The sequence below is a fragment of the Xenia sp. Carnegie-2017 genome, unplaced genomic scaffold (assembly GCF_021976095.1).
Source record: "Xenia sp. Carnegie-2017 unplaced genomic scaffold, XeniaSp_v1 HiC_scaffold_24, whole genome shotgun sequence".
In the NCBI taxonomy this organism is placed as follows: domain Eukaryota; kingdom Metazoa; phylum Cnidaria; class Anthozoa; order Malacalcyonacea; family Xeniidae; genus Xenia; species Xenia sp. Carnegie-2017.
This window is the reverse complement of record NW_025813487.1, coordinates 7,638,920-7,666,732: the sequence shown is the minus strand read 5'-3', so window position 1 is coordinate 7,666,732 and position 27,813 is coordinate 7,638,920. Positions and strand designations below refer to the sequence as shown.

Here is a 27,813-nt window from a genome sequence, read left to right as displayed (position 1 = left end):
GGGGGGCGTTATTGGGTTTTCTTCAACAGACGCTACCGTTTGTTTTATAGTGACATTGCTATTGGAGCAGTATGACCTCGTGTGAGCCATTCGCGCCCCCTTCTTCACCTCCGGTGTCGACGGCGCCTCTCTATCCTACGCTGCCTACTGTGAGCTATGCTGGAATTACGTACCGATTACAAAAGATTTTAGAGGTCGAAGCTCGCTTGCACATGGAAATGGAATCCCGCCAAACGCTCTACAAAAAGTACAAAATAGCTGTAAACGGGTTAGACGGCGCGGAAAATGCCCTGTCTGCTATCACTGTGGGCAGCGCTGTTAGCGGCGTGGCTGTACTCAGTACCGTCGTCTTAACTCCTGTCGGGATCGCGCTCGAAGGCCTAGTAGCTATTTGCAGCACGGCCACTTTCGCTGGTCGGGTCGTGAGCCGCAGATTGGCCAAGAAAGCTGAAAAACACGATCGCATCTTTCAGACATACATAGTAAATACGTACGCGAACAATGGCTGAGGCGCTTAAATTTGCGTATACTAGGTCTCAAGGTGTGAGGTGCGCCAGAATAGGCAGTATATATACTACTGACAGTGTGTTTGTATCATAAAGGAGATTCCGTTATAGATGCAACATAAAAATCCCTTTAGCCATCTCCAATAGCCACAAAGTAATATAATCAAATTCTTTTTATTCACTCTAGTGATTACTTATGCGTTATGTTCACTTCAAAACTTCCAAAGGAGATGATAATTTTCACGCTTCAGTTTTATAAAAAGTGAGCAAAGTGAACAGCCAGCTTCACCATTTTAAAAACGTAAAAGCTCATATCTTCCAATTTTGACAACAGATAACATTTCAAAGAACACAGGACCTGGGTGACATTACATAATACAACAATAGATCCACAGAGAACCTAAAACATACTGAAAACTTGTGTGGTGTGCTGATGCCGATTTCGCGCAAGAAAAGGAAACATTGCAATGGTTTTATGAGACTGGCAAGCAAAATAATGTTGTTTTTTAATCAAAGTGTTCAGTATTTTCACTAATTTGTTTGCCGTATTGTTTTTACAAAACTTGTAGTGGTTAACGCTGTTTATTACAAAGTTATAAGATTGATGTTGGTCCAATAATTTATATTTATTACTAAAATGCTTTTCAGATACATGAATTTTCCAAATCTTTTTGAGATATTCATATCTTGCATCAAAAAAATTAAAAAAATTCCTCTATTCGATATGAATTGAGTTTAGGCACAGGAAACGGATTAAGATCTTTTCAAAACTTCATTCAGAAAATATGAAACAAAAGTTATGAATAAAGTTGCGTCGAAATTAAATGCAGCACTTGTAAACTTTCAAGTGGTAATTTCCTTTTGGTGTCCAAATAATTTTTTAAAGTGGAAATTTCTTTTTGGCCTCCATATTTTTCACAACAGTTCCCAAGCTAAGTTTCCTCTCCAGGTAATTTAGTAGAACTCAATGTGCGGAAAACATCCCACACAAGACACATTCTGAATTCATGTACATTTTGTCACGCGCGTGATCTCGCGTGACTTCCACGTACGTATGTATGTTTAAATCCAAACCTAAACAGTCTTGTATTTTGACAAGGTAGTAGCAGGGACGTAACCAGAAAGTTTCAAGGGGGGTTGCGCATTGGAAAAAAAGGGGCATATATAACACAACTATATATTTATGGAATTTAGAATTACATCAATGCCTTCGAATAGAACAAATAGTCTTTTCTACGATTTCCTTTTCATGGTAAATTTAAAATGTAGTGTCAAATTAAAATCGACGACGATGCCTTCTTGAACAAATGTTTATTGTTCTTTTACTTCTGTGAAGTGAACTAGCACTTGCACGTGCACCGAGCGTAACCCCCTGGTTACGGGTTAGCTCTCAACACAAAATGACCGACCGACAACTAAAACAGTTTGACAAAACCGTAAATTAAAATATCTCATGAGCAAATTGTAAAACACAAAAAAAATATGGTGCAATAATAACGAGTAATTTTACTACATTTTTGCAGATTTTTAACATCAAAATGTATTTGTATCCGAATGAAAAACGAGATTGTTTTTAGGGTTTGTGAAAAATGTTTCTCAAAACCTATGCATGGAACACTTACCCTGTCATTTGTCATATTTTTGAATGTTCAAAGGCATTGCAGATTGGCTACAATTATTTTGGCATAAATTTAGGTGAATTAGACCCAATCACAGCACCTCACCGTCATACACGAGAAAACCAATCTTTAAGGACCAAAAAGTCAAAAAAAGATCAACTTTTTGTCTCATAAAATATATTGCAAAGTTTTTAAAAGCGTCCACTCTATCGAAATTGACTTCTTCCCTGAGGATGCTATGGGCAATAATTGTGACATGATAACTTTGTTAAAATTTAATGATGAAGGATGAAAGTTGGCATGTAGATAGAACACATCTTAATTTAGAGCCTGTAATTTTTTGATTTTTAAATTGTTTATTGAGTGATTAATCATAACGTCTTCGCACATATTAATCAGTATTCAAATTTATGTCAAGCACGAGATAATGCTCTAAGCCTTCCAAAAATTTGTCATTTATGATATTAAAGACATGTTTAACAACACGAAATGAAATCACGTGTAGGTGCTAATAAACAGGCTGCAATATTGATTTATTAGTGTACTTTTAAAATAAGAATCTCAAAATTTCCTTAGTCATTTGTTTCCCTTGTCAATTCCGTGGAGAATATGGTAAAATTCATTTTATTTCATGGATATTGCGAAAAAACTACGAAAGCGGGAAGACCACCTTTAAGTTCATAGCTATAAATGGTACTGTGGCAACAGTGTTGTGTCAGCTGTAGTCTATGTATTCAATTTAAAATCTTATAAGACTTATAAAATCTTCAGAACGTGGACATATTATTGTTAATCTTCTTGCCTAATTACAGTTCACTGCAGTTCACACAAAATTAATTTTTAGCGCGTGCGCATTTAGATATTTATTCAAAAATAGAACTGCTGGGGATAAAACGAAAGTAAACACATTTCAGTAACGCGTCAATTTGAATTTAAAAACCATTAGTTTGATTTCAAATAATTAAATAAATGTCTTAGTTAATAAAGTAAATGGTTTGAACCAGGGAGTATCGTTACATGTTTGTAAATGTAGATCGTCCAGATTGATATAGTCCTGAGAAGGACTGTTTTAGTGGTTGGTGACTGACGTTTCGACAACCTTAGCGGTAGTCATCGTTAGAGTCAAATGAGGAGTAAACGTCAGGTTAGCAGTATTTGTTATCTGGTTCTTGCGTCATTGTATTGGGTGTACAGGAAATGTGTATTAAATGAGATATGATCTTCGCACTTTGTTGGACAATTTAAGCAATCGTCTCAGGACCTGAAAAAATCAGGTGACTCAGCGGGATTCGAACCCATGACCTCTGCTGTGCCGGTGCAGTGCTCTGACCAACTGAGCTATGAAGTCACACAGTGGTGAGCAGGTCAAGATTGTTGGGCTCATGTTTTCTCGTGAAAGGAATGTCGTATGAATGTTTTATGCAGTGCGGTGTTTGAATTTAAATGAGATATGGTCTTCGCACTTTGCTGGACAATTTAAGCAATCGCCTCAGGACCTGAAAAAATCAGGTGATTTTTTCACCTGATTTTTTCACCTGAACGTCATTCTACATTCCTTTCACGAGAAAACATGAGCCCAACAATACTGACCTGCTCACCACTGTGTGACTTCATAGCTCAGTTGGTCAGAGCACTGCACCGGCACAGCACAAACATATTTAAGTTCTACGTACGTTCTTTTGTTGTTTTCTCACAACTTTTATCCCTAATTATAGCTCCTGTCAACATGTCTGATTCTTATTAAATATAATTAGATATTAAATTATTAAGTCATTAGTATTAAAGTGTCTGTTTGCTACAACTTTAATGTAAGAAATTGATAAGATTCTACGTGTAAAAGATACAATTGTAGCTCATGATCTCATCTTGTGAACCATTCTTTACGTACATATATACATTATACGGGGTGTTCCCCTTATTCTGAAAATTCAATTCCTGATCACAATGTTCCACTGATGCATTTTTCTGAAATAAATTCTAAAAGACTAACGATGTGCATGAAAGTCGTTTGATTTAGATTTGGAATCCTGCAAACCATTTAAATCGGGAAATATCTTTTGAATTATGTCTATTTATAACTATAGTTGTATTGTTATATAGGTGCTGTGTATAGTAATTGCGATTGGTTCATTATTAGTCACATGACTTGAAATAAATACACGATTTCCTGCCAGTAAAACAAGTGAAAAGTTGTTGCCCGCTCATTTTAATATCATAACGAATAAAACAGCCACCAAACCGAAAACTAAAAAACTTTTCTCGAACTTATTAAGCGACGAAAATCAACTATTAATAAAAAAGACCTAAGAAAACACTCGGAAGTCAACCTAAATTGCTGTGGTCAATCATAGCATTTTGTAACGAAAGTTTGCCGGCCAATTTCCCACCACCCCGAAAGACATTGATTTTATTGAAGAGTTGTCGAAAGTTATGGTTTTTTCCTATATAACAAAACACTTAATGTACTCTCCCTCGGGTAATATTGTGAGCCTAATTTCCCGAGAGTCCCAATATAGGTTTGGTGTAGTGGACAAATGTGAAAATTATTTAAGACACTAAATATAGATCAACACACATATATTGTAACAATTTTGTAGAAAACATATTTATACAACGATTATTTCCTACATTAACATACTAATATAATAAAACTAATATAATCGAAAGTTATGGTTTTTTCCTATATAACAAAACACTTAATGTACTCTCCCTCGGGAAATAGTTAGCCTAATTTCTCGAGAGTCCCAATATAGGTTTGGTGTAGTGGACAAATGTGAAAATTATTTAAGACACTATATATAGATCAACACACATATATTGTAACAATTTTGTAGAAAACATATTTATACAACGATTATTTCCTACATTAACATACTAATATAATAAGACTACGTCAATATGTGTTAAAAAACAAAGTTCCACAAAACATTGCGCAAAAAGAAAGTTTCTCTCAAAATAATTTTTTATAAGTGCTAAATAAATGAATCCCAACCAGTCTTTAAAATGGCAACTGCAATTGTTCTGTTTTGATAAAATGTGGGTGCTTTTCGACATTCTTTACAAGATGACAGTTACCAACAAATAATGTTGTTGATTGTGAGTGAAAGTTATTGTACAACTAACGAATGCTAATTTTAAAAATTGGTATTTTTGAATTGAAGATACGACACCGCCATTTCTAAAGCACCAGTGATCTTCACATGGCAGTTAGCAAATCACCATCATTTATTTAGCATTTAAAATTTAAAAAGGAAAAGAAAAATCTAGAAACATAAAGAAAAAGTGCAGTAATGAAAAGTCTGCATACAGTCAAGCTACTCGTAAAAGGACATCATTGAGACCACTACCTAATGTCTGCTTACGGTAGATGTCCGTTTATGGGATGTTATAAAAGATATCTATTCACTATACATAGATATGTACACAACAAAATGTAATAAATTTAATGATCTAAATTGTTCGCTACATAAAAATTAAACACAACGGATATAGAAATTTGACATCTCGAAAAAGAAAGACGTTGAAATCTTTCCATATTTTTCATTCTCATAACTTGATGTAGTTCTTAGATGTTGAAGTTACTTTTGTTGTAAATTTGCAGACCATTTATATGAACTAAACTGATCACTTTATTTTACAACCATCCATAGTTGACGTTTGCTTTGAATTTTCATAAAATGTTGCTGTTATGATCTTAATTTATATCACAAATGTTATAGTATCATTCAAGTTAATATATATTTTAGAGCATGCGCCAAGGCAATCAAGTTTCGTAATATTCACAATGACAGTGTGTTTGTATCAAGAAGCAGCTTCATTATAGATGTAGCAAAAATATCCTTTAGCCATCTCCAATAACCACAATGTAATAAAATCAATTTCTTTTTATTCACTCTCATGATTACTTATGCGTTATGTTCACATCAAAACGTCCACATGAGATAAAAATTTTTACGTTTCATTTTCATAAAAAGTGAACAAAATAAACAGCCAGCTTCACCACTTTAAAAATGTAAAAGTTGATATCTTCCAATTTTGACAACAGATGACATTTTAATGAACACGTGACCTGGGTGACGTTACAAAGTACAACAATAAATCCACAGAGAACCATGGTACAAAAGTTTGTCATTTCTTTCATTACGTCACTTCCTGAAATAAAGCTTCTCCTTCTTGTATTATCGTTTGAATTAAGAGTAGACGATGGAATTTTATAGGCAAGCCATAAACATATCAAACTTTGGCAAAAAAACTTGCAGTATGTCCACTGATATTTGAGTTGATGTTGTTAAAAAGTAATTTCCTTAAAGTATCGATTCACAAAGTAAAGTGTTCAAACTTTAACAATGCTTGATATTGATTTTTCATTAAAAGTGAAAAACTTGTCATTAAACATCGATATGCAACATTGTCGTTTGTTTTCTTTCTCTCTACATTGCAAAACTTTCTCTAACTTTTGCTAACTTTTCCTGTTTGTACAATAACACATGGTTAGGAGTGTTCAGTCACAATGGTTAAATTGTTTATCACGATGATAAACGTCAATCATAAGTCATTTTCTTGTGGAGTTTACGATTTACATTTTAACAGTCAATGACAAAGACACCCAAATTTGTAGTTTTTCTTCAAAAAATAGCAAAGACACCATCGTTTTATTAAAAATTTACGTTTTTCAATTTGATGAAAATGAAAATAATCTTATAACCGAAGTAACAATAGGGGTGCCTTTGTCTCTTGTGAAAACTTAACAAATAGTTATTCTTTTATATTAAAATGCAATAATTAAAAAGTATTAAGAAATTATTTCAGTGAAGAGAGTTTTTATTTAATTAGTAACAACTTGTTTTTGGTATAAAAGACTATGGAAAAACGTGCAATGTTAGAACATACTACACTGAATACATTTGAATGAAAATTATATGTTTACATGGTGTAGATATAAACAAAATACAACCTATGGTACAATAACTAACAATAGTTTGCATTTTATATGTTTGTGTGATAAGATAAAATCGATATTATTTTCTTGTGCAAAGAAAATTATTATCTTAGACACGAAATCATTTGTGTTTATGGTTTGTCTTTATTGTTATTGAATTTTAATCTTTAATTAACTTAAGCTTTTAAACATGATTTCTCTAAATGTTGACATTATCGTACACTGCGGTCTCTGCACAGAACAATCAAAATTAGACAAAGGTTGTTTTATGAAATCATACGCAAACAGACATTAATTGAAATGTCAACAATGATAGGGATCATGCATAAAAACTGAACAAGATTTTCTTAAAAATAATATAGTTATTATCCAAATTTGTGAGAAATTTTATCATTAAAGACCAAATTTATCCTCGTGGGAAGATAATTTTTACGCTTTGTACCTGCGGGACCTTAAAGGAAGAAAAATGTAAAGCAAGTTTGCGTTTACGACAGTAATAAAAAGTGCTCGGAATTATACTCACAAAGGGCAGACATAATTTTACAATCTTAAAATATTTCAAATCAATCAATTTTAATTCATCAGTAATTATATACCTATCATCAACAAAGAAAAACTGTGGCTCAATAGAATCCTCAATACAACTATAAATAATTTGTTTGCTTTTAACATCAAATACTTTCACATACTTACGCTTGTAAGCTATTAATAATTTTTCTGCTGAAGGTGAAAAAGCAGCGTAAGTTTTACATGAAATTTCCTCCTGAATTACGTCATCCCAACCATTAACTTGTTTGTCTTCATGGCACATACAGTAAATTATCTGACCTTTAAATGACCTTGCGTTTACGGCAGTAATATAAAGTATCTGGAAGTGTACTCAGACGCGGGATAATTAACTTTACATTCTTAAAATATTTCAAATCAATCAAATCTAAGTTACAACTAATTATATACCTATCATCAACAAAGAAAAACTTAGAAAAAACGTTAGTATAACTATAACTAATTTGTAAGTTTTTATCATCAAATGCTTTCATATACCAGCGCTTGTCACTTATTAATAATTTTACTGCTGAAGGTGAAAAAGCAGCGTAATTTATACAGGGAGTATTATCACGTAGGTACTCTCCAACGTCTTTGTTGGCGATTAAATAGGCGATTTCCTCCTTAATTATGTCATCCCAACCATTAACAAGTTTGTCTTCATGCCACATACAGTAAATTATCTGATCCTTAAATTCAACTTTAGCAAACACGTGATACTTAGAACTACATGTAAATACGTGCACATTTCTATAATTTTCAAAATTCATTGATATTTCTTTTCGCTTCCTTTCAACATTGAAAAACACAAAAGAATCAGTTTTTTGACAAGCAAATGATACATCACTCACCTCAAAATATTTGTTTGTACCTTTTAGTTCATCGAAACTATAAACAAGTTTCGTCAATTTATTATTCCAAAGCTTGGAAATATTTTTTAAGGTAAGCAAAATAACTCCATTTTCTACAGCAACCATGTCACTAAAAAAAAATTTCTTGACAACAAAGACAAATGTGTTGAGATTGTGTATAAATACTCTTGATTTTTCTTTATTGCTCCGATACAGAGGTTTTTCATTTTCGCAAAATTTCTCCTTATAAAAACTGTAACTGTTAGTTAAACATGCACGCGGTATTAAATAAAGATAAATGTCATTTTCGTACCGAAACAAAAAAACATTGTCGTTATTCAAAATAAAATAACACGTATTTAATCCACAAATAGAAAAGCTAGATATGTTGTCATCGAAAGGATCGAGAGGATGCGGAAAAAATTGCAGATGAGGATTCAAGTCAGGAAGTTTCTCACCAGTGGGATTTACAATGAAATGTCCACTCGGATAAAAGCGACGCTTACAACGCCAAGAATGACGACCAACAGTGAGCAAAACACCATACTCACTTAATTCATCAGACGGTTTATGATCGTCGTAAACGAATGTTTCATAATTATTCGCTACATCAACTATTTGAACCTTTCCTTAATAACACACAAATATCTTCCAGAATTAGAAAAACACAGTGAGGTCGCCACATTATTACATCTAATACTGCGTTTCTTCTCACCTATCTCAACGTCCCATACTGTCAAAGTATCTTTGTAACTGGTGACCATTGTGTACTTATCCTTAGAAAAACATTTGTTGGTAAAGAACTTAGAAGTAGAATCATAAAATGGAACGGACTGGAGGAAATTTTACCATTACTATATAGTGTCTTATAAAGCTGGGAAGCAAAAATCAAATCTTTGAATGGATGAAAGACAGCGGAAAAGACACGATGAATCCTTCATAACCACAGACGACGTAATCACGATTTCGTGAAACATCAACAGAGATCAAACTTAGATATAAACGTAATAATCGATCCTTTTCAAAACCCGTATCTCTGTACTCTAGATATGGTGAATCTTTGAAACGTGTTTGAAGCATTGTGGTGGCTTGAGACGACAGACTTTTGACCTTGTTGGCAACGTTTTGCAAAAAAATTACTTTATTGTGAAAGAGCATAGAGTGCGTCATTACAGAATAAACTTCATTAAATAACAATCGAATGTCCTCAGAAATAAGAAAGTACACATCATGTGCGATGAATAATTTAAAATTTTTTAAAGTACGACGAAAGTTAACCAACACAGAAGCAACTAAAACTTCTAAGTCAACAAGATATTTAGCTACATTTTTAACGATAAATTCATTATCAGAAATATCAAGTAAATGAAGCAACCAATACTTGACTGAATACCTCACAGTCACATGTTTCATGACGTCATAGTTTACACCTTCAGCTTTGAGGTTATCCAAAGATTTTAAACAAAATTCTAAAACAAGTCGATGACCACAAGAAGTTTTTACTGAGTAAGCATGTTTTTGATCATCCAACAAGCAATCATTTAAGGATTTGTGAAAAAACGAAACACATCCTTCTTCATTGTTAACAAACAGTGAAAGCCCTAGACCGAAGATCGAAGGTTGCACCTGCTCGAGAATTCTCACAAACGTTTCCGAGGTTTTTAAAAGCCAGTGCAAACACGAAAAACATCTTTTATTTCTTTTATAAAATAACAATAATGAAAAACAGACAAAATTAAAGTAAACGTTTTAATTTTTCCTCTAAAATGTATTCACGAACGATTTGCAAATTCTCTTTGACAGATTGATTTTTATGATTTGTTGAGTTCTGATGTGTTTTGCACTGGCTATTGCAAGCACGGCTATAGACCAATCATATTTCATAGAGGCTACGCAAACTTTGTTTCGACACTCATTTGATAAACGCATTGTTGTTATTTGTTCACATTTTACGCATTGAGCAATGTTGCAGCTTACGCATAGTTGTAACTTTGCGGCTAAAAAATATCTAATTTCAAGGATTAAAACAATTTATTTTAATTCACGTGGTAACGAAAAATACGTTTGTCGTCAAATGTCGCGAAATTGTAAAGATCGTGTTTTTGTCAAATTATATCAGAAGTAAAATACAGTCCCAATGTATCTTGCATCGCAATCCAGCACCTGCACAACAGAGCGCTCAGGTTGTGCTACAGATACCAAACCAGGCTAACGCTAGCTTGCTCATAAAGTGTCTCAATACTTTATTTGAAAAGCAAACTCAGAGCTTAAAGACAAAAATACATAAAAAAGTCATCACAATGCTATTGTTGTTTGAGTAAAGAAATATAATAGATATTATGTAATTACAACTAAACTATTCACTATACGTAGCTATGTACACAACAAAATGAAAGATAATTTTAAATAAAAATGTAAAAATTGTATAAAAAAGAAAAAGTAAATTTAGAAAAAGGAAGACATTCTGATGTTCAAAAACTTATTTATGTTACTTGAAGTTGCTCCTATATATGTAAATGACTTTTGCTGCAACTGATTATTGGACCACTCATATAAACTAGACGACTAACAGCTTTTACTTCGCAAAAATTGTTGCCATAAATTTGTCTCAACTTTTCACGAAACAATAAGATCTGATTATACGATTCAAATATATATTTGGAGCCCACGCAAAGGTGATTGAGACACATTTTTTTACACTGGTAGTGTTTTTATACCAAGAAGCTTCTTGAGTTGTTGAAGTTAAAACAAAATTACCTTTGAAGAAGTTCATTAGCCAGATTTTTCACGAAATCTTATTTCTATTGTTATTCTGCGATCACTTATCCAGTAACGTTATCGTATTTCAAGGCACCATCAAAATATCCACATAAAGATAATAGTTTTGTATGAGAAAAAATTGAATAAAAGTATACTGCGATATTTTCCAACTGTGATCGCAGGCCAGTGACACCATGACACAGCAAAAAAACAACAACAATCCCACAAGGAATCCAGGTGGATGTTTAATAGTTTTAAGAGTAACTTTGTACTTGTGAAATATTGACGTTTCTCCTCGTATTATTTTAAATTGGACAATGGAAGTTTTTGGTAAAGCCATAAATGAATAACAACTTCAAGTTGTGTTACTTGCAGTATGTTAGTTGATCAACCAGTATTGAGGATGCTTGCTTTTTTTTTAGAGAAACGACACACACGAAATATCGAATGAAAAGTCGCATATTGTCATATCATCAATCTTGGTATCGCTATGTTTATTAAAAGTCATAAATGTGTCTTTGGAAATTTTCACTAATTATCCGTCGTTCTACTTGCAAAATCTTCATAAGTTTTGTTTACTTTTCCTGTTAAACAACAAGTCAGTTTGGCCCGTTGGAATACAATGGTTACTTTGGAAATGACGATGACAAAAATCAGTCATAAAGTCTTTATATGTGTAGTCTACAATTTTTTTCTTCACTCTCTCAGCAAGAGAGCGAGCTCTATTGGAAACTCCACCAAGTTTTATAGTTGCTGGGCTCGATAACACTCTGGCAACTGTATCTTTTAACACGTTATCTAACACATATGCAAAATTTTGCCAGCAATCACTACCTAAAATTATTTACATCTATTTATACACAATTTGTTCCGTGAGGAAGGAAAGGAGTTGTTTTGTGCAAAGATGACATCCAGTAGCGTAGCCAACCTGAAGATTTACTCCCGCCATGGAAATTTTGAAGGATTGCCATTATTTATTTCTTTAGAAATCTATTTTTCTCACTGTCAGTGAACACAAAATATTTGCATAGCGGGGGTAAAAAACGGGCTGGCTAATCTACTGATGACATCAAACCATTAATTAGGAAACAGCGAGTGTGAATCATCAGGAAATTGTAAATACATACTTTGAGAAAAAGAAAAACGTTTTCCAGCAGAAAATTTGAAAAAATAAATGAGAAAACACACTTTAAAAACATAGTCTTGTAACTCAAGATTTGAATTACACAATAGCAAGAGACAGGATTTAGCATTATTTCGACTTTATTTAAAATTCTTTACCAAATGACAATTTAGCTCTCGTTATGATAACTACTGTCTGAGTACATTCTGTTTATTCCTTGAAGAATTTACATGGCTTTAAAAAAAATTAAATTCAACTTTCAGTTTGTAAAAAAATTTTCACATTATCACATTTCGAAAAATATCACTTTTTGACAACGGTCAAAGTATCGCAAAAAGCTGCCAGCTGCTGCAGCCAATCATATTTGCAAGATATCAAAATATATCGCTTCACATGAATAGATACTATAAAAATAAATGTATACGAACGTCGCAACAACGTGTAAAAAAGTTGCAAGAACGTTCCTCAATAATATGTCAAATGTTATTCATTATGTGGTGCCAGTAAAGAATTACTTTAAAACGTGGATTTAACCTTGACGATATAGCTATTAGCTAGCTACATTCCGCCAAATGTCTTTTCATGAAGTATAAGCCATGGAACGTCTTTGCCTAACGTTGTGCTTAATGTCGTCACGACGTCCGCTGGAGAGTACAAATTTCCGCTTTTATAAATTTGTCCAAGACGTTTTCACTAGAGTATAAAAACTCTGTTAATAATTTAAAAATCAATTTTGTCCGCTACAAGTTTGGGCATTGGAAAAAGAATGGTGGATTTATAAAGCTGTTTGTTTTTGTTTTTGTTTATTTTATTTTTTTTCTCTTGACCATCTTTGAAAGTTTTCTTAGCAATGCTCTCCAATGAGTTCTGTCTACACTAGTATAGCAAGCCTGCTTAATTTAGTCGTCCTTTTTTAGTTTTTTTTGTTTTCAATCACTGCAAAAACAAAAATATTAAAACAAAATCAATAGCGTATAGCCAGCCAGAAAATTTGGTCGTGCTATGTAAATTTCAGATCATGATTTTCATTCATTTCTATAGATTTGCATTGTTTTTACAGCAAGTGAACATAGAAAAAATTAAATAGCATGAAAAAAATTACAGGCTGGCTACGCCACTGAAGAAAATGAATTATGATGCTTTGAAATCTACGTAGAAGGATACAAACATGCAGGCTGGCATCGCCATTATCTACGTATCGTCTAAATTTTCACTGCTTTTTGTTTATCACCTAATAAAAATCGCCTTGTTTACATTTTTGTTCCGTCATGTTTTTGGCGTGAATAAATTCACGTGGTCAGGATTAACATACTCGATAATTAATATAATGCAATGAAAAAGTTAAAACTGTTCAAAGCAAAAGCGTGCTAAAACTCCTTTATCTACAACAAAAATAAATCTTCGTAAGTCCAAAAAGAAGGAAATAGCCTGATAGCATCATCTTCAATACCACAGCCTAAGTTATATTTTTTCAAATATGTATACTTCTTTCAGTGGGTAAAGTAATTTAGCTTGTTTATGTTTTCCTTGGCGAATAACAAATGTTCTCCATTTTTTCAAGTTTTAATACATCCAAGAAGAGTAACCATTATAGCGACACACAAACTTTTCCCTTCGTTATACGCGAAAAGAATACAAGAATAATTTTAAACATTTCAAAATAGAATGTGGAATTCCCATGTTTAGAATTTTATTATAAGATATCGATACGCCAGTTGTCTCATAAAAAATTATTTGTGCGTCCTAGTTTAGGCAAACGAATAATTTTAAGATATGCCTCCCAATTTTTGCTGCAAAATATTTTACTAATGTTAACCGTGTTTAATGGATGCGTCCAATTTTCTGGTCTATCTACTTGTGACAGAAAATAATCAATGTGGAAATGTGCCTCTTCGTCAACAGGGAAAGTTTTTGTTAAAAAATTACAAGGTATTAAAAAAATATAAAAAGTAGGTCCGAAATTAAATAAGAGAACAGTGTCGTCAGTCAATAAATAACAATAATAATAGCTTAGAAAACCATTACGATAAAAACTTGATATGTAGTCATCAAATGGATCAAGTGGATACAAGCGATTGCTATTAAGATCTAAATCTGGAAGTGTTTCACGAGTGGGATTTACAAAGAATACTTTGCTCCTTCTATACAAAGCGCAGCACCAAGAATGAAAACCAACAGGAAATTCGATTCTTGTCGTACCATCAGGTATATTTTCGTTGTTAAAAACAAGTATTTCATAGTTATTCACCACATTATAAATTACAACGCCGGCTCTGTGCCTAGTAACGCACAAATATTCTCCAGAATGAGAAAAACACAGTGAGATCACACTACTACAACTAATACTGCGTTTCTTCTCACCTTTCATTACATCCCATACTGTCAAAGTACCTTTGAAATATGTGACCATTGTGTACTTATCCTTGGAAAAACATTTGTTGGTAAAAAACTTGGAAGTAGAATCATCACAATGGAAGGGACTGGAAGATATTTCACCGTTAATATCTAGTGTTGTATCAAGCTGGGAAGCAAAAATCAAATCATTGAATGGATGAAAGACAACGCAAAATTTTCCCGCTGTATATTGCTTAAGCTGATCAGCAATATTTTTTATCCATAAACACCTGTTTGTTCTCAATGAAAAAAGTTGCACGGTGAAATCTTTATAACCACAGATGACATAATCATGATTTCGTGAAACATCGACCCAGCACAAACGTTTATTTAAACGTAATAACCGAGCCTTCACAAATCCTGTGTCGATGAGCTCTCTAAAATAGCGGTTTTTCACACTTGTTTGAAACATTGCGGAAGCTTGGGACCTTCCACTGACAAGAAGTGCCAGAAATCCTTTCATATTTGAAAATTTCCACGAAAGAACACAGGAAACCTCATTAAATAAAAAACGAGTGTCTTCAGGATGATTAGTGAATACATCATGTGACTCGATTAAGCGGAAGTTTCTCAAAATAAGATTTTCATCAATAAAGAAAGAAGCAACTAAAACTTTCAAGTCAACAAGATATTTAACAACATTTTCAACGATATAATCATTACCAGAAATAGCAAGTAAATGATGCAACCAATACTTGACTGAATATCTCACTGACGCATGTTTGATGACGTCATAGTTTACACCTCCAGCTTTGAGATTATCCAAAGATTTTAAACAAAATTCTAAAACAAGTCGATGACCACAAGAAGTTTTTACTGAGTAATCATGTTTATGATTAGAAACCAGCCAATCGCTTAAAGATTTGTGAAAAAACGAAACACATCCTTCTCCATTAATAACAAACAAGCATGAGATAATTTTTTCAACCCTATATGAGGTGCGTTTTAAACAAAGCACATCTAAAATTATTTCCAAAGGAAGAGGTTCCTTAGCAACAACTAAAACATCCAAAACTGACAGAAATTTTTCGTCATTGATATCGAAACGCTTTAATTCATCGCCCAACCTTTTTAAGCAAGTTTCATAATACTCGTTAATATCCTTTGGCAAGGATCCAATCAATAGTTCCTGATTTTTAACAGCACTGGTAAGAAGACATGCAAGCAACATAAGTCCGTCAGCTATTTTTGCCAAAATACTTTTAAAATTAGAGCTTTTAGTAGAGCCAATTCTTTTTTCAATCAAAAATTTAATATCCTCTAAATTGCGTTTATCGCTACAATTAATGAACAGTGGATTTAATTTTTCGAACTTATTCAAAGCAACTTCGTTAGGTCTGGTTGTAATTACAAAGCGAAAACAAGGCGGAAGTTCGTGTAAGTGATTAGCAATCAAATTAGCAAGGTCATCTCTTTCTGGATAACTACATTCATCAAGAGCATCCAACAACACTAGAATTCGATTAGGAAACTCCGAAATTTTAACAAATAACTCAGTAAAAAGAAGGGAAAATAATCCTTTAACATTCATGTCATTCAGAGGATCAGAGAGTTGACCTGAAAGTTTTTTCACAAGAAGTTGTTTGTAAGCAGGAAAATTACGACTAACTTGCATTGCTAAAGATTGAAGAAGTACATTGGCTTTATTGTAACGACTGTTGTTGTGTTGAAAGAAATGAATTGCAGTCAAATACTGTGGATAACGTTCACATAAAGTAGCTGCAATTACAGACTTACCCATACCAGCAACAGCAGAAATGATAAATGCACGATTTTGAGAATTTTCGTCTTTAAACCAATCTAAAAACTCTTTAAAAACCCATTCCCGTGTTCCAGGCAAATATTTTTTAAAATGATACCTAATTTCACTTTCAAAGTTACAGCTAACAAGGTTTTTTGTCAAAATATCTTCTTCTGGACCTAAGTGAGGGTGATGTCTTATTTCATGTACTTCGTCTTTAATTACTGTGACACTATCTTTTACCTGTTGTAAATCTTTCTCTACACCCTCCATTGTTTTCTTAATACCTCTCTGATCAGTTTTAATGTCAGTTAAATCGCTCTTAAATCCATCCCATTCTCTCAAAATTCTTTCAATTTCTTCATTACCAAACAACTCATTTTTCAATCTATCTATTTCTTCCTGACTTATTCCTAAACGAACTAATGGTTTGCTTATTTCCAGCCAATGATTTTTAAAGTCATCAGAGCTTACTGAAGTGTCAGGTAAGTGAGCAAAATGATCATTACGAAATAACCTGATACGGGTAATATCTGCTTCAGTTGAATAATCAGTGGGGTCATTTACTGACGTCCATATTGGATCATGAGGTGGTTTTAAACCACAAATATTACGCAGGAGAATACAAAGTAAAGTAATGTCAAACTTATTTTCATTTTGTAATTTTGGAGGAGGAGGATACAGTAGATCCCATTGATGTTGCTTTATTTGCTTATCTTTTAGCAACAAAAGCTTATCATAATTTTCTGTCTTATTCAAAACATTAAATAAATCAGTACCTGACAGTTGTTTCCTTAATGTTATTCTTAAAGCTTCTCCACCAACATCAACAATTAATCTCATCAACTTAAAACCATTAGTTTTCTTGTCTGAGCTCCAGAAAGACCCCATGTCGCTACCTTTAATAAAAAAGTAGGTAAGACTTCCATGGTGCAAATTTATTGTGATTATAATGGAATCCTGGCGTTGGTTATAAGATGGCAGAATAGTTTTATCCATTAAATGGCAAATTGTTTTGAACTTTAACAAAAACTCTTACGAGGGAATAATATGTGATTTGAACTGAGCAATCACAAAAATAAAATATTGCTTCTAAGATTATAACTCTTATAAATATTGCTTCTAAAATATAAACACCTTTTTCTACAAGGTTGAAAATTTTACTATCCGACAAACAATGCTATCCAGGCTTCCTGCAACTGTCCTCAGATGTACCAGGTACATAAAAAATAGGTACGAGTGTGTACATGTCGGTAGCCTTGACGAGAGTTACTGTACATGGAACAGTAGTCAGTAGTCCAACTGCTTAGTGTTGTATTTTTCATTAAATTAAGTGAAGTCCCAAGGCCATTCACAAAGTCAAGTCCAAAGGTCATTCCGTAATAATAACATATGTAAAATAACAAAAAATATTTTCATGTCAAAATGCCACAAAATGAAATAATTCCTTTCTTTGTCACTTCTCTTTGGTACAAAACGTTCTCTGTGCTCAATGTTTAATAAAAATGCACAGTAATTATCATCATCTTTCCTTTTTATTGCTCTCCTACGCTCAGAGCATGTTATGTGTGCAGGTGTTCACGTGCTAACATCGTGCAAGGAAGCATGCAAAAAACAATATAGTTGCCATGTCCTTATTAATCTCATAAATCTTATAAATCTCTTCAGCCGAAGATATCACGACGGAGAGACAGACACTGCCTCACTCAGACACGTTTCAGTATTTCCACCAAAATATTTTAGCAATATGAAATCTTTCTATGATTTTAAGCCTTTCTGAGAAAAATTTTTGGAAATTTGGTTAACTCAACAAGCATTTATGGCATCTTAAATTGCGCTTTTTTTGCCCACGCCGAAAATGGCGCTACAAGGTATTTTGACGTTATCCAACATAGTCAGCATTCGGGCATATTTAGCTTATATTAAACATATACGTTCTTTCACGCTGTTTTATTATAATATTTGAGAAAATATGTCTTGCCAAGAAAGCGATGAATCAAAATCAGAATTAAGTGTTCAGTCAGATAATTCTAACAAAAATATTTTACCGGGATATGTGACAGAAAACTCTGAAAGCAATGAAACTTGAGCGATAATGATTTGGATTTTGACTCCAAAGCATGGATGGTCGGAAAGACACAAATTATAATCTCATCTTTTTTTAGCCCTGGAAAATTAGCGTTCGTTTGATTCGGCAAACTACTAAACTGACGCTCCAAATCCTCTGGTTTTAATCGAGCCGAACAAAAAGTGTTGAAGCACAGGAAAGCTCAATTACGATGAAAGATGTAAAAATGGTCAACAAAACATTTTAATAAGAAAATCAATGGAAAATTAGTTGGCATAATTTTTATTAGAGTTGACTCAAAATTGTGTAAAAGATGTAAGAATCTGTACGCCTATGACCAAAACCATTTTTCATTGGTTAGATTATTAATCTAAAAAAATATGCAAACTACATGAAATAGCAAGGAACTGAAGATTAAAAACATTCATACCTTACTTGTATTAAAATTCGAGTCGTACTCATTTTCGCTCAGCTTTAAATTCGCGCGATTTAATTTCGCGCACTTTGTTGACAATTATTCGCGCAGCTTTAAATTCGCGCAAGTAGTTTTATGTGCTCGTTCTTTTTGGTTTTTTCAAAAGAACTACTAATAATTAACCCATTTATATTGAGCTTTCTTTATTAAGAAATACCTCAACATTCATCAAAAAAGCGATTGGGTGGCCTTAAAAATGGCTTCAAAATAAAGCGTGAGTTCACTATCCCAACAAGAACTAAAAAATGTAATAAATGATATTGCCTAACAACATACTTTATAAGTCAAACAAAAGTTTAGCTACAGTTCAAATGGATCCTCTTTTCGTCGTGGTTCCTCTAATGAGGCCCTTACACCTGATCGTTGCCAACCTTTGACGACAATGTCCTTGTTCGATTGCATGTAATCATAGAACTGCACTATCCATTTTGCGTGAAGTGGTTTGAGCACGCTAATTCTCAAATCAACAGACACTTTATCAGGTTGAATACCTTTCTCTATTTGGGCTTGGACTTGCTCTTAGTACCATGTTTGCGCCTGGTTTCGAAGGAAAGCTTTGCAAGGCGTTTGACCGTTTAATCTAAGGGCTGCAGGTATGATGTCATATTATTGGGAACAGGTATCATCTTCCCATTTTTGTCGGAAATGATCTTCTTTACGTCATCCGTCCAATGTGCTTTAAAAACATCGGCGATCAAAACCCATTGTTTTGTTGCGCGAAAACCAAGCTCTTCTCTAATTTGCTTAACATAGGGGATAAGAATGCGATTGACTAATTCAATTGCTTTCGTTTCATTTGACCAATGATTTTCCGTGTGGGTAACGCGGAATTCTTTTGGAAATCTGAATTTAGGGTGACACTGGTCTGTTTTCCCCTGGTAGATTAGTTGAATTGGCAGAAACTTTCCCGACGCGGTGACTGAGAATGTTCCAGTAATTTGGCGATAATCGGCGCTATCACTGATCGGCACAAACTTCTCGTTAGTTTTGTCCATTGTATACTTGCTGATGAGGACAAACGGGAGAGGGGTCTGGTCAATGTTTATAATGAGATCGTCGGGAACGTCCTAAGCGGTAACCACTTCCTTAATAGAACGATGAAATGTGAAGCGAATTTCTTTTAAGAAGCCAGGTGATACGGGTTGTTTTGCAGTTGTTGCTCTACGTTTACTGAAACCCAATCTTCTGAAAATTGACTGGCACCATGTACAGTGGAATTCTAGGGTTCCTCCGTTTTCTTTCAACAAAGACCGATCATTAGCCAGTACTATCCCCTTCGCTATGGAAATAGCAATGTTGTAATTGACAACACAACCGGCCGTTCTCATGCTCTTGATCATGGCGATAACTTTCTCATCGATGTTCTCGGGTAACAAAGTTTTTGCTCCACGATGTTTTCTTGGCAATTGTTCGAGTTCAGTGCGCTCTTTTCGTTCCTTATTGTACGATTTGACAAGTCCACGAACAGTTGACTCTGGTACGGAATACTTTCTTGCCGCCGGTCTTATTCCATGCACAATTCCCCATTTTGCAATTTCTGCTCGTTGAAAAGCATCATATGCTCCATATTTGACCCTCCTTTTCTTTGGTTCTGGAGCGTCAAGAAATAATTGCTGTTTTACTGCATTTTCTTCGGCAGCATTTAATTTGCTGTCAGACGACGCGACCGAAATATCGTCTTGGGAAACCTTTTTGAAATACTTTAACAGAGCCATGTGCGTTGATTTCCCGCGATTGAACGGTAGAATATGTGTTGCGGAAACGTTTGACGTATTCGGCAATTAGTTAATAAGGAAGTAAAATCAGTCAGTAAAATAATAATAGAACATCATATCTAACACCTAGAGAAACGCGACTCATCATTGACTATTGTGTTGAAGAAATGGAAAGCATTTGCATCGTGTGCAATGATTTGACAAAAATACACTTGTCTAAAATGTAAATCATTTGTTTGTAACCGAGGAATCATGTGTTCAATCCCTGCATCTGAAAACTATCCTGGATGGAAAAGTGGTTCGAGTGTTGCTTTATGTGAAGCGTGCGACGCGAAAAAAAATTACGCATCTGATTGCTTGCTTCAGGAAACCCACGATTCAGGAACGGATGATTCTAATTCAGTGAAACTGAGCCCCAAAGGGACATCGTTTTCTCTGTCTTGCGCATCACGAGGTTTTCATGAATACAGAAAAATCTGGGCTCCAAGAATCAACCAGCAGTTAATAATAAAACCAGAATCAGGAAACCTATTCGACCCACATGCTATTGGTCTGTTTACTAAAATCAGAGGTAAGATTGAACCATTGTCACTGGTCGGACATTTGCCTCGAGAGATTTCCCGATTTTGCAAGTTATTTTTTGAATATGGGGGCAATATAGAAGCATGTGTGTGTGACATCAAATTTCGTCGATCCCCATTACCACAAGGAGTCTTGGAGATTCCTATTACCCTAACAGTCATGCAGAACAATGCAAGTTTTAGGATATACATAAAGTATTAATATGTATATTAAGGTATACATAAATTAATATGAGCCACCACCCAACAATTATTGATCTTCCTGTACATGAATGAATCCAAATAAATAGATAAATCTTGTAACAAAAATATATTTAGCGACCACACATTGTCCACAATCATTGATCATTTATAAAAGATAAAGGCACATATAAAATATTGACTTTAGTATGTTATTTCAGTAGCAAATCAACACATATCAACAAACAAGTTTTATCATATCAAAAGTTCAAAATATGTTGATGTACGTAACTAAGTGATGAAAACCCTCTACAACGATCATTTTAAGATTAAACGATGACAAAAATTACTTTCGAACAGGAACAAATCATCTTAAATACAGTGATTTAATGTTCTGCTTCACTTATATTCATTTCCTGTACAATGTTTGAAATCTAACTTGAATATCTTGTTTATGTTTGTTGTATTTTATGGTTTAACAATAACCATGTTTAAATACTTATCAAGAATAACAAAGCAAACTTGTTTTAACGTCGAATCTTACCTACATTAGTCAAAGTCTTAAGTAAAATTTAAATAAAAAACTGTCTTTGTTCCACTTAGATAGATACGTAAATTAAAATTAATTCGAGTCGCCATCTAGAGAAGCAAAATGTTTATATTACCGTTTTATTAGATGGAAGGAATATTTCTTGATATCATGATCATATATTGCCAGAAAAATATCTCCAACTTACGTTGACGTGGATGATATTTGATAACATAAAGACTTTTAAATACTCTCACAGCAGGCTAACGCTCCTTATTTATGTGCAATGTGTTACGCGTGTGATCTCGCGTGACCTCCACGTATGTATAGTCAAAGATTTTATACTTTGGGCAACTCTCACCACAATATGACCAACCGTTAACTCAAACACTTTCACCAACCGTTCATTAAAATGTCTCATATGTAAATAGTAAAACACGACAAAAATAGGACGCAATAATAACGAATGAATTTACTACCATTTTACAATGCATATGAAAAACGAGAATGCTTTAAGGGCTTGTCATAGCAAATGTTTCTCAATACCTGTGCCGGTCTTTCAAAGCCTATGATAGGTTTTTTGAGACCTATGTTGGACTCGTTTTATCCACCAATTTCTTTGATTGTTGATTTTCTTTGTTGTCAATGGACCACTCTTCCTTTGTCCTTGTTTCTACTGTTCTGGATAAATCTTGAGATCCATTCACAAATTTTCAAGGTTTCCAGTGATCGTATTTCTTAAGGAATTCTTTGAACTTTTTATGTAGCAGGGTTGCAGTTTTAAATATTTGTGTTACAGGTTTTATTTTGTCCAGACTTTCATCCGTTACTATAGTTGTCATCTTTTCTAATCAATTGTCTTTCGTTGTCAACCAATTTGGATCCATTCACCACCGATCGTTTCCTTTACTCACTTTACGACCTCTGCTCGCTAGGTCTGCAGGATTATCTTGTTCAGGATTGCGTCTCTACTAGATGTAGCTCTTTTCCTGTATCTTCCTCACTCGATTCCTTACGAATTACTTTAGATCCTCACTTCCACCATTCCGTATCTAATAGAGAGCTACTCTGCTGTCCAGAAATGCAAAAACATTGCCAATTGAAAACCCGTCCAGCGCTTCCTTGACGTTAAAAAAAAGAGTTGTTGCCTTATGTGCAGATATAAGTTCTAAGCGTGGTATTGTCAGGTCCTTCTTACCAAGACAAGATTTGGCAGCCACCAGGTCCTTGAACGTACCACTCTTTTGATGGACAATGGCCATCACCATTGCCCCAACTCCATGACTGCAAGCATCAACAAAGGTATGCAGCTCAATTTTTTGAATGATTTCCTGGAAACACACGATGCTTCGTGGAAGTTTGAAAGATTGTGGAAAACATATTTCTCAGGATGACCATTTATCTTTGATTTGTTGTGTTAATTTCTCGTTCCACGATAACTAAGCATCACGGCAGTCCCGATGGTGGAGCTTGACCAACAACGTGAAGGAAGACACCAAACTCAGTGGGTCATAAATCTTCGCTGTCTTAGCTAACATCTCACGCTTCGTGTTGTGAGACATGTCCTTAGGTATCTGAACTTTGAGAAGATTTTTCTTTTTGTCCATGATGACCCAGGAATTGTTTCTTCGCCTGTTTTCGCTCCCAATTGTTGTTTTGCGTATGTAGTCTCCTACCAAAAGGAATGGGGAAGCAGTAATTTATTTTGACTAACCATAGATCCGCCACTGCTTGGAGACAGTAATTTATTTTGATTAACCCTAGATCCGCCACTGCATTGGAGACAGTAATTTATTTTGACTAACCCTACATCCACCACTGCTTGGGAGACAGTAATTTATTTTGACTAACCCTAGATCCGCCACTGCTTGGGAGACAGTATTTTTTTCAAGTGAGAAAACTTTGTCACCGCAGGGACATCCGCTTAATCAATGCCAACTTCAAATTGATTCCAAAATGGCATCTAATCTGTTGCTGTACAATCAAATTTGGTGACCACATGTGCTTGGGTAACTTTGGTCTGGTGTTCTTCGCTTTCTCATGGTCTTTTCGCAAGGATTCCATTTTCAACTCATATTTCAACCGTGGTTCTTGTGGCAACTTTCGCGCTTCAGTTGCTCTTAGAGTATGTCATGACGTAGTTTTGTTGCTCTCTTTTCTTCTAGCAATTCTTGTTCTTTTTATTCTTCTTCCTCTCTAGCTCCGTTGGTCTGCTTTACATTGATTGTCAATTTTTTACAATCAAATCCTTCCAACTCTAAGTTGATTTCATTTACCCATTTTTCGATTTTGTCATCCTTATCACCTCTCTCAATTCGAAGTTCTTGAATTCTGAGTTTCAGTTGATCAAATTGTGAAATTAGTTTGCCAAATGTAGTTTTCTGCAGCTATTAATGGCTCAATCTGAAAACAGCTCGCACATTCATAGTGATCTTTTTAGTTTAGAGATAATGCTTTATACCTGTATATAAGTTACATCTATATTTCAATCACGTTTGAATTATAATCATATTCCTTAGTTCCACGAATAATAATTCATACGGTTCAATAACTTCTAAAGCTGCTCGTGACTAGACGGATCCAGTGTCAACTGACTTCATCGAAAATTTCTATACTATTGACAACTTCAAAAAGCAAAGTACTTCTCCAATAGAAACAAAATTGTATTTCACAACGCCATAGAGAATGATCCTCAGGCAAGTTTAACTTCAACATTAAGGGCCTAGCTCATCTCCTTTTCTTGAGGCGATATATATACGTCTCAAAAAGCCTGTGCTAATTTCTGGACCAAAGGCTTCTAAAGAACTTGCTATATTTTAATTCCATTGATGTAATTCTAGACAGTAACACCTCCTTTCATCGCCTTTTTTTCTTTACATTGCTTACGTCATTTCTTTGTAACAACTATTTAAGATTACGCATACTTGTAAACAATGACTTAGCTTGATAATGACTTTGAACTAAAGTCAAAATATTGCTTTGAATCTTGTCTCTTGCTTTTATAACTCGAATCTTGAGTTTACAAGATGGTGTTTTTTGGAGTGTGTTTTTTCCTTTAATGTATTGTATGTTTACACTCATACAAAATGAACAATAAGGTATGTTCAAAGAGTGTAAAATGTACTGCCATGTTTCATATTTACTAATATAATTCACTCGCATGCTTATTATATTGACAATGACAAGAGAGAAGAAGCGTTTATGTATTTTAACTTTAATGAAATCGGTGTTATTGTTTGTTACTTGAAAACGATTAAATTCGGTGGAACTGTTAGTTTATTACATATTTACTGACAAATTTTCGGATTTTAGAAACGGATCCTGTGAACACAAAAAAGTGAGTCTGATTCGTCCATCTACAAAATGTATGAAAATAGAGCTTGTTCCAGTTTCATCAAACAAGATCAAAGAAAACTGATTAGTCAAATTACATAGATTTGAATGTGTATGGGTGAAAGTTGAATGTGTATAAATGCTCATCTTTGCTAAATTAAGTGTCCTGGTACATATATATATATAGCACATTATACTGAAAATTACTGAAATAAATTGAATTAGTACATGACTACATACATATCAGTTTAAAAATCATAATCATAATTCATACTTTAATGTTACATCAATCTTTTATCCATGTAACTTTTGTTACATAAACACATTTAAATAGCGAACGAAAATGAAGAGTGAATCAGGATCTCCTTCAACAAATAGTCTAATAAAACATTAATGACATCTCTGTAGAACATTCTAGTTATATTACTAAGTATACATCACTGACTAAAAACAATTGTTACAGAAATAAAAATACATAAATAAAAATCTCATGCAGAGTACATAATAACATTCCAAAGGACTAATGCTAAATCTTATAAAGTTTCACAAGTTTTAACTCGGGAATAGAGAATCACCTATCTAAGACGGGTTTGAATGCCAATGGTTAAGACACGATTATCGAAACTGTGAAGGGATTTTTTCCCCTCATTAATCAAGAATTGCATATGTGTATATTCTTGCATAAGTCGTTCATAATATAAAAAACCTTTGTTATTGAATAAACCATCGTAAATTATGAATACGAGGCAAACATCAACTGCACGCAATTATATTTACGTATGATCATTGAAGACACTGTAGATACAACAGTAAAGGTTGCAATGAAAGTAAACCTTTAAACTGTTAAACAAACATCGTCACAAGTATAATTTTAGAAGTTCACAGTGTTGCATGAATCAACATTTCACAAAAATAGATTCGGTTGCGTCCTTTCTACGTGTAAAAACATTCTTCCTATGTTTAACATTTGCTCATTTTAAAAATGTTCTTACTTTTAAAATGAATGGTTTGTTCAATACAATTAACAACATTTTGTTAGACACACAGGGATTAGTCAAAAGTGGCGTTGGTATAAAAGGGAGGTGATGCATGATTGGACATGCTAACCCCCTACATAAATTTTCACAGATTCCCATTTTTTCCATAGACAAGTATGCTATTTCACCTCTCCCATACCTTTGAACAGGTTTTGCTTTCATTTACCATTCAGCTTATTGTCAATAGTTAGAAGTTGGTATATCATTTTCGATATGATTGCTCATGCATGTTTAGTCATACTTTATCGAGATGCTGCTTTAGCTAATTTGTTATGTCGGTAATGTAGTTCTAAAATATCGCTTAATTTTTCTAAAATTACCATCGTTTTAGAAGTAAGACGACCGTGTGAACAAAATTATGCCTGCTTTAGATCTTTACATGTCACATAATCAACAAACGGATGAGAGATTTATTATAAACAACGCGACCACATACATATTACTTAAAAAATGGTGATCATTATTCATACCTTATTGTTACATCAATCTTTCATCCATATAAGTTTTGTTACATAAACACATTTAAATAGCGAACGAAAATGAAGATTGAATCAGAGCCTCCTTTAACAAACAGTGTAATAAAACATTGATGACATCTATGTAGAACATTCTAGTTATATAACTAAGTATGCATCACTGACTAAAAACAATTGTTATAGAAATAAAAATACATAAATAAGGACCTCATGCAGAGTACATTATAACATTGAGATTAGTCAAATTTTAAAGGACTAATGCTAAATCTTATAAAGTTTCACAAGTTTTAACTTAGGAATAGTGAATCACCTATCTAAGATGGGATTTAAATACCAATGATTAAGACACGCTTTTCAAAACTGTGAATGGATTTTTTCCCTTCATTAATCCAAAATTCCATACTTGTATATTCTTGCATAAGTCAGTTCATATTATAAAAAACCTTTGTTATTGAATAAACCATTGTAATTTATGAATACGTGGCAAACATCAACTGCACGCAATTATAATTACTTATGACCAATAAAGACACTGTCGATACAACGCTTGATACGGTTACAATGCTTGATTATTCCCAATGGTTATTGAATTTGTTACTTTTTGAATTCTTAATGAACTTCTCGGCTACCCTTGACAGTTCCAATAACTTATTGACAACAAAAAACTTATTTGGTTACAACAGATAGGATGCCTCTCCTTATTTGACTAGAAATTATTTGATACAAAAAAATATCACGTTGTTTTTCCCCATAATATCTCTAACCTGTATGTACTTTCCTATTAATGACATTTGCATTATATTGGACGTGACAATATTTGAATATCAATTAACTTACTTGAGTAAGTCTACATTTTACTATGGACTAATGATAAAAATGTTCTATTTATGTTCTAATTTACTCTGTCTATTCCATAACAGGAATAGACAGAGTAAATTAG

At 33.6% G+C, this 27,813-nt stretch overlaps 2 protein-coding genes across 2 annotated transcripts in view; both read right to left on the bottom strand.

The window, feature by feature from the left end:
* LOC124452060 overlaps window positions 1-27,060 on the bottom strand; it is an 88,400-nt gene extending 61,340 nt beyond the window's left edge. Inside the window, exons 1-2 of the mRNA XM_047002653.1 lie at window positions 26,868-27,060; window positions 17,259-17,378 (exon numbers count right to left, since the gene is read on the bottom strand). Coding sequence (XP_046858609.1) covers window positions 17,259-17,370 — 112 coding nt within the window. The 5' untranslated portion in view covers window positions 17,371-17,378; window positions 26,868-27,060. The remainder of the gene's footprint in view (window positions 1-17,258; window positions 17,379-26,867) is intronic.
* LOC124452058 lies at window positions 19,598-20,017 on the bottom strand. Its single transcript, XM_047002652.1, has one exon. It carries the CDS (start codon window positions 20,015-20,017, stop codon window positions 19,598-19,600), a length of 420 nt encoding a protein of 139 aa, XP_046858608.1.
* Window positions 27,061-27,813: the final 753 nt, after the last annotated feature.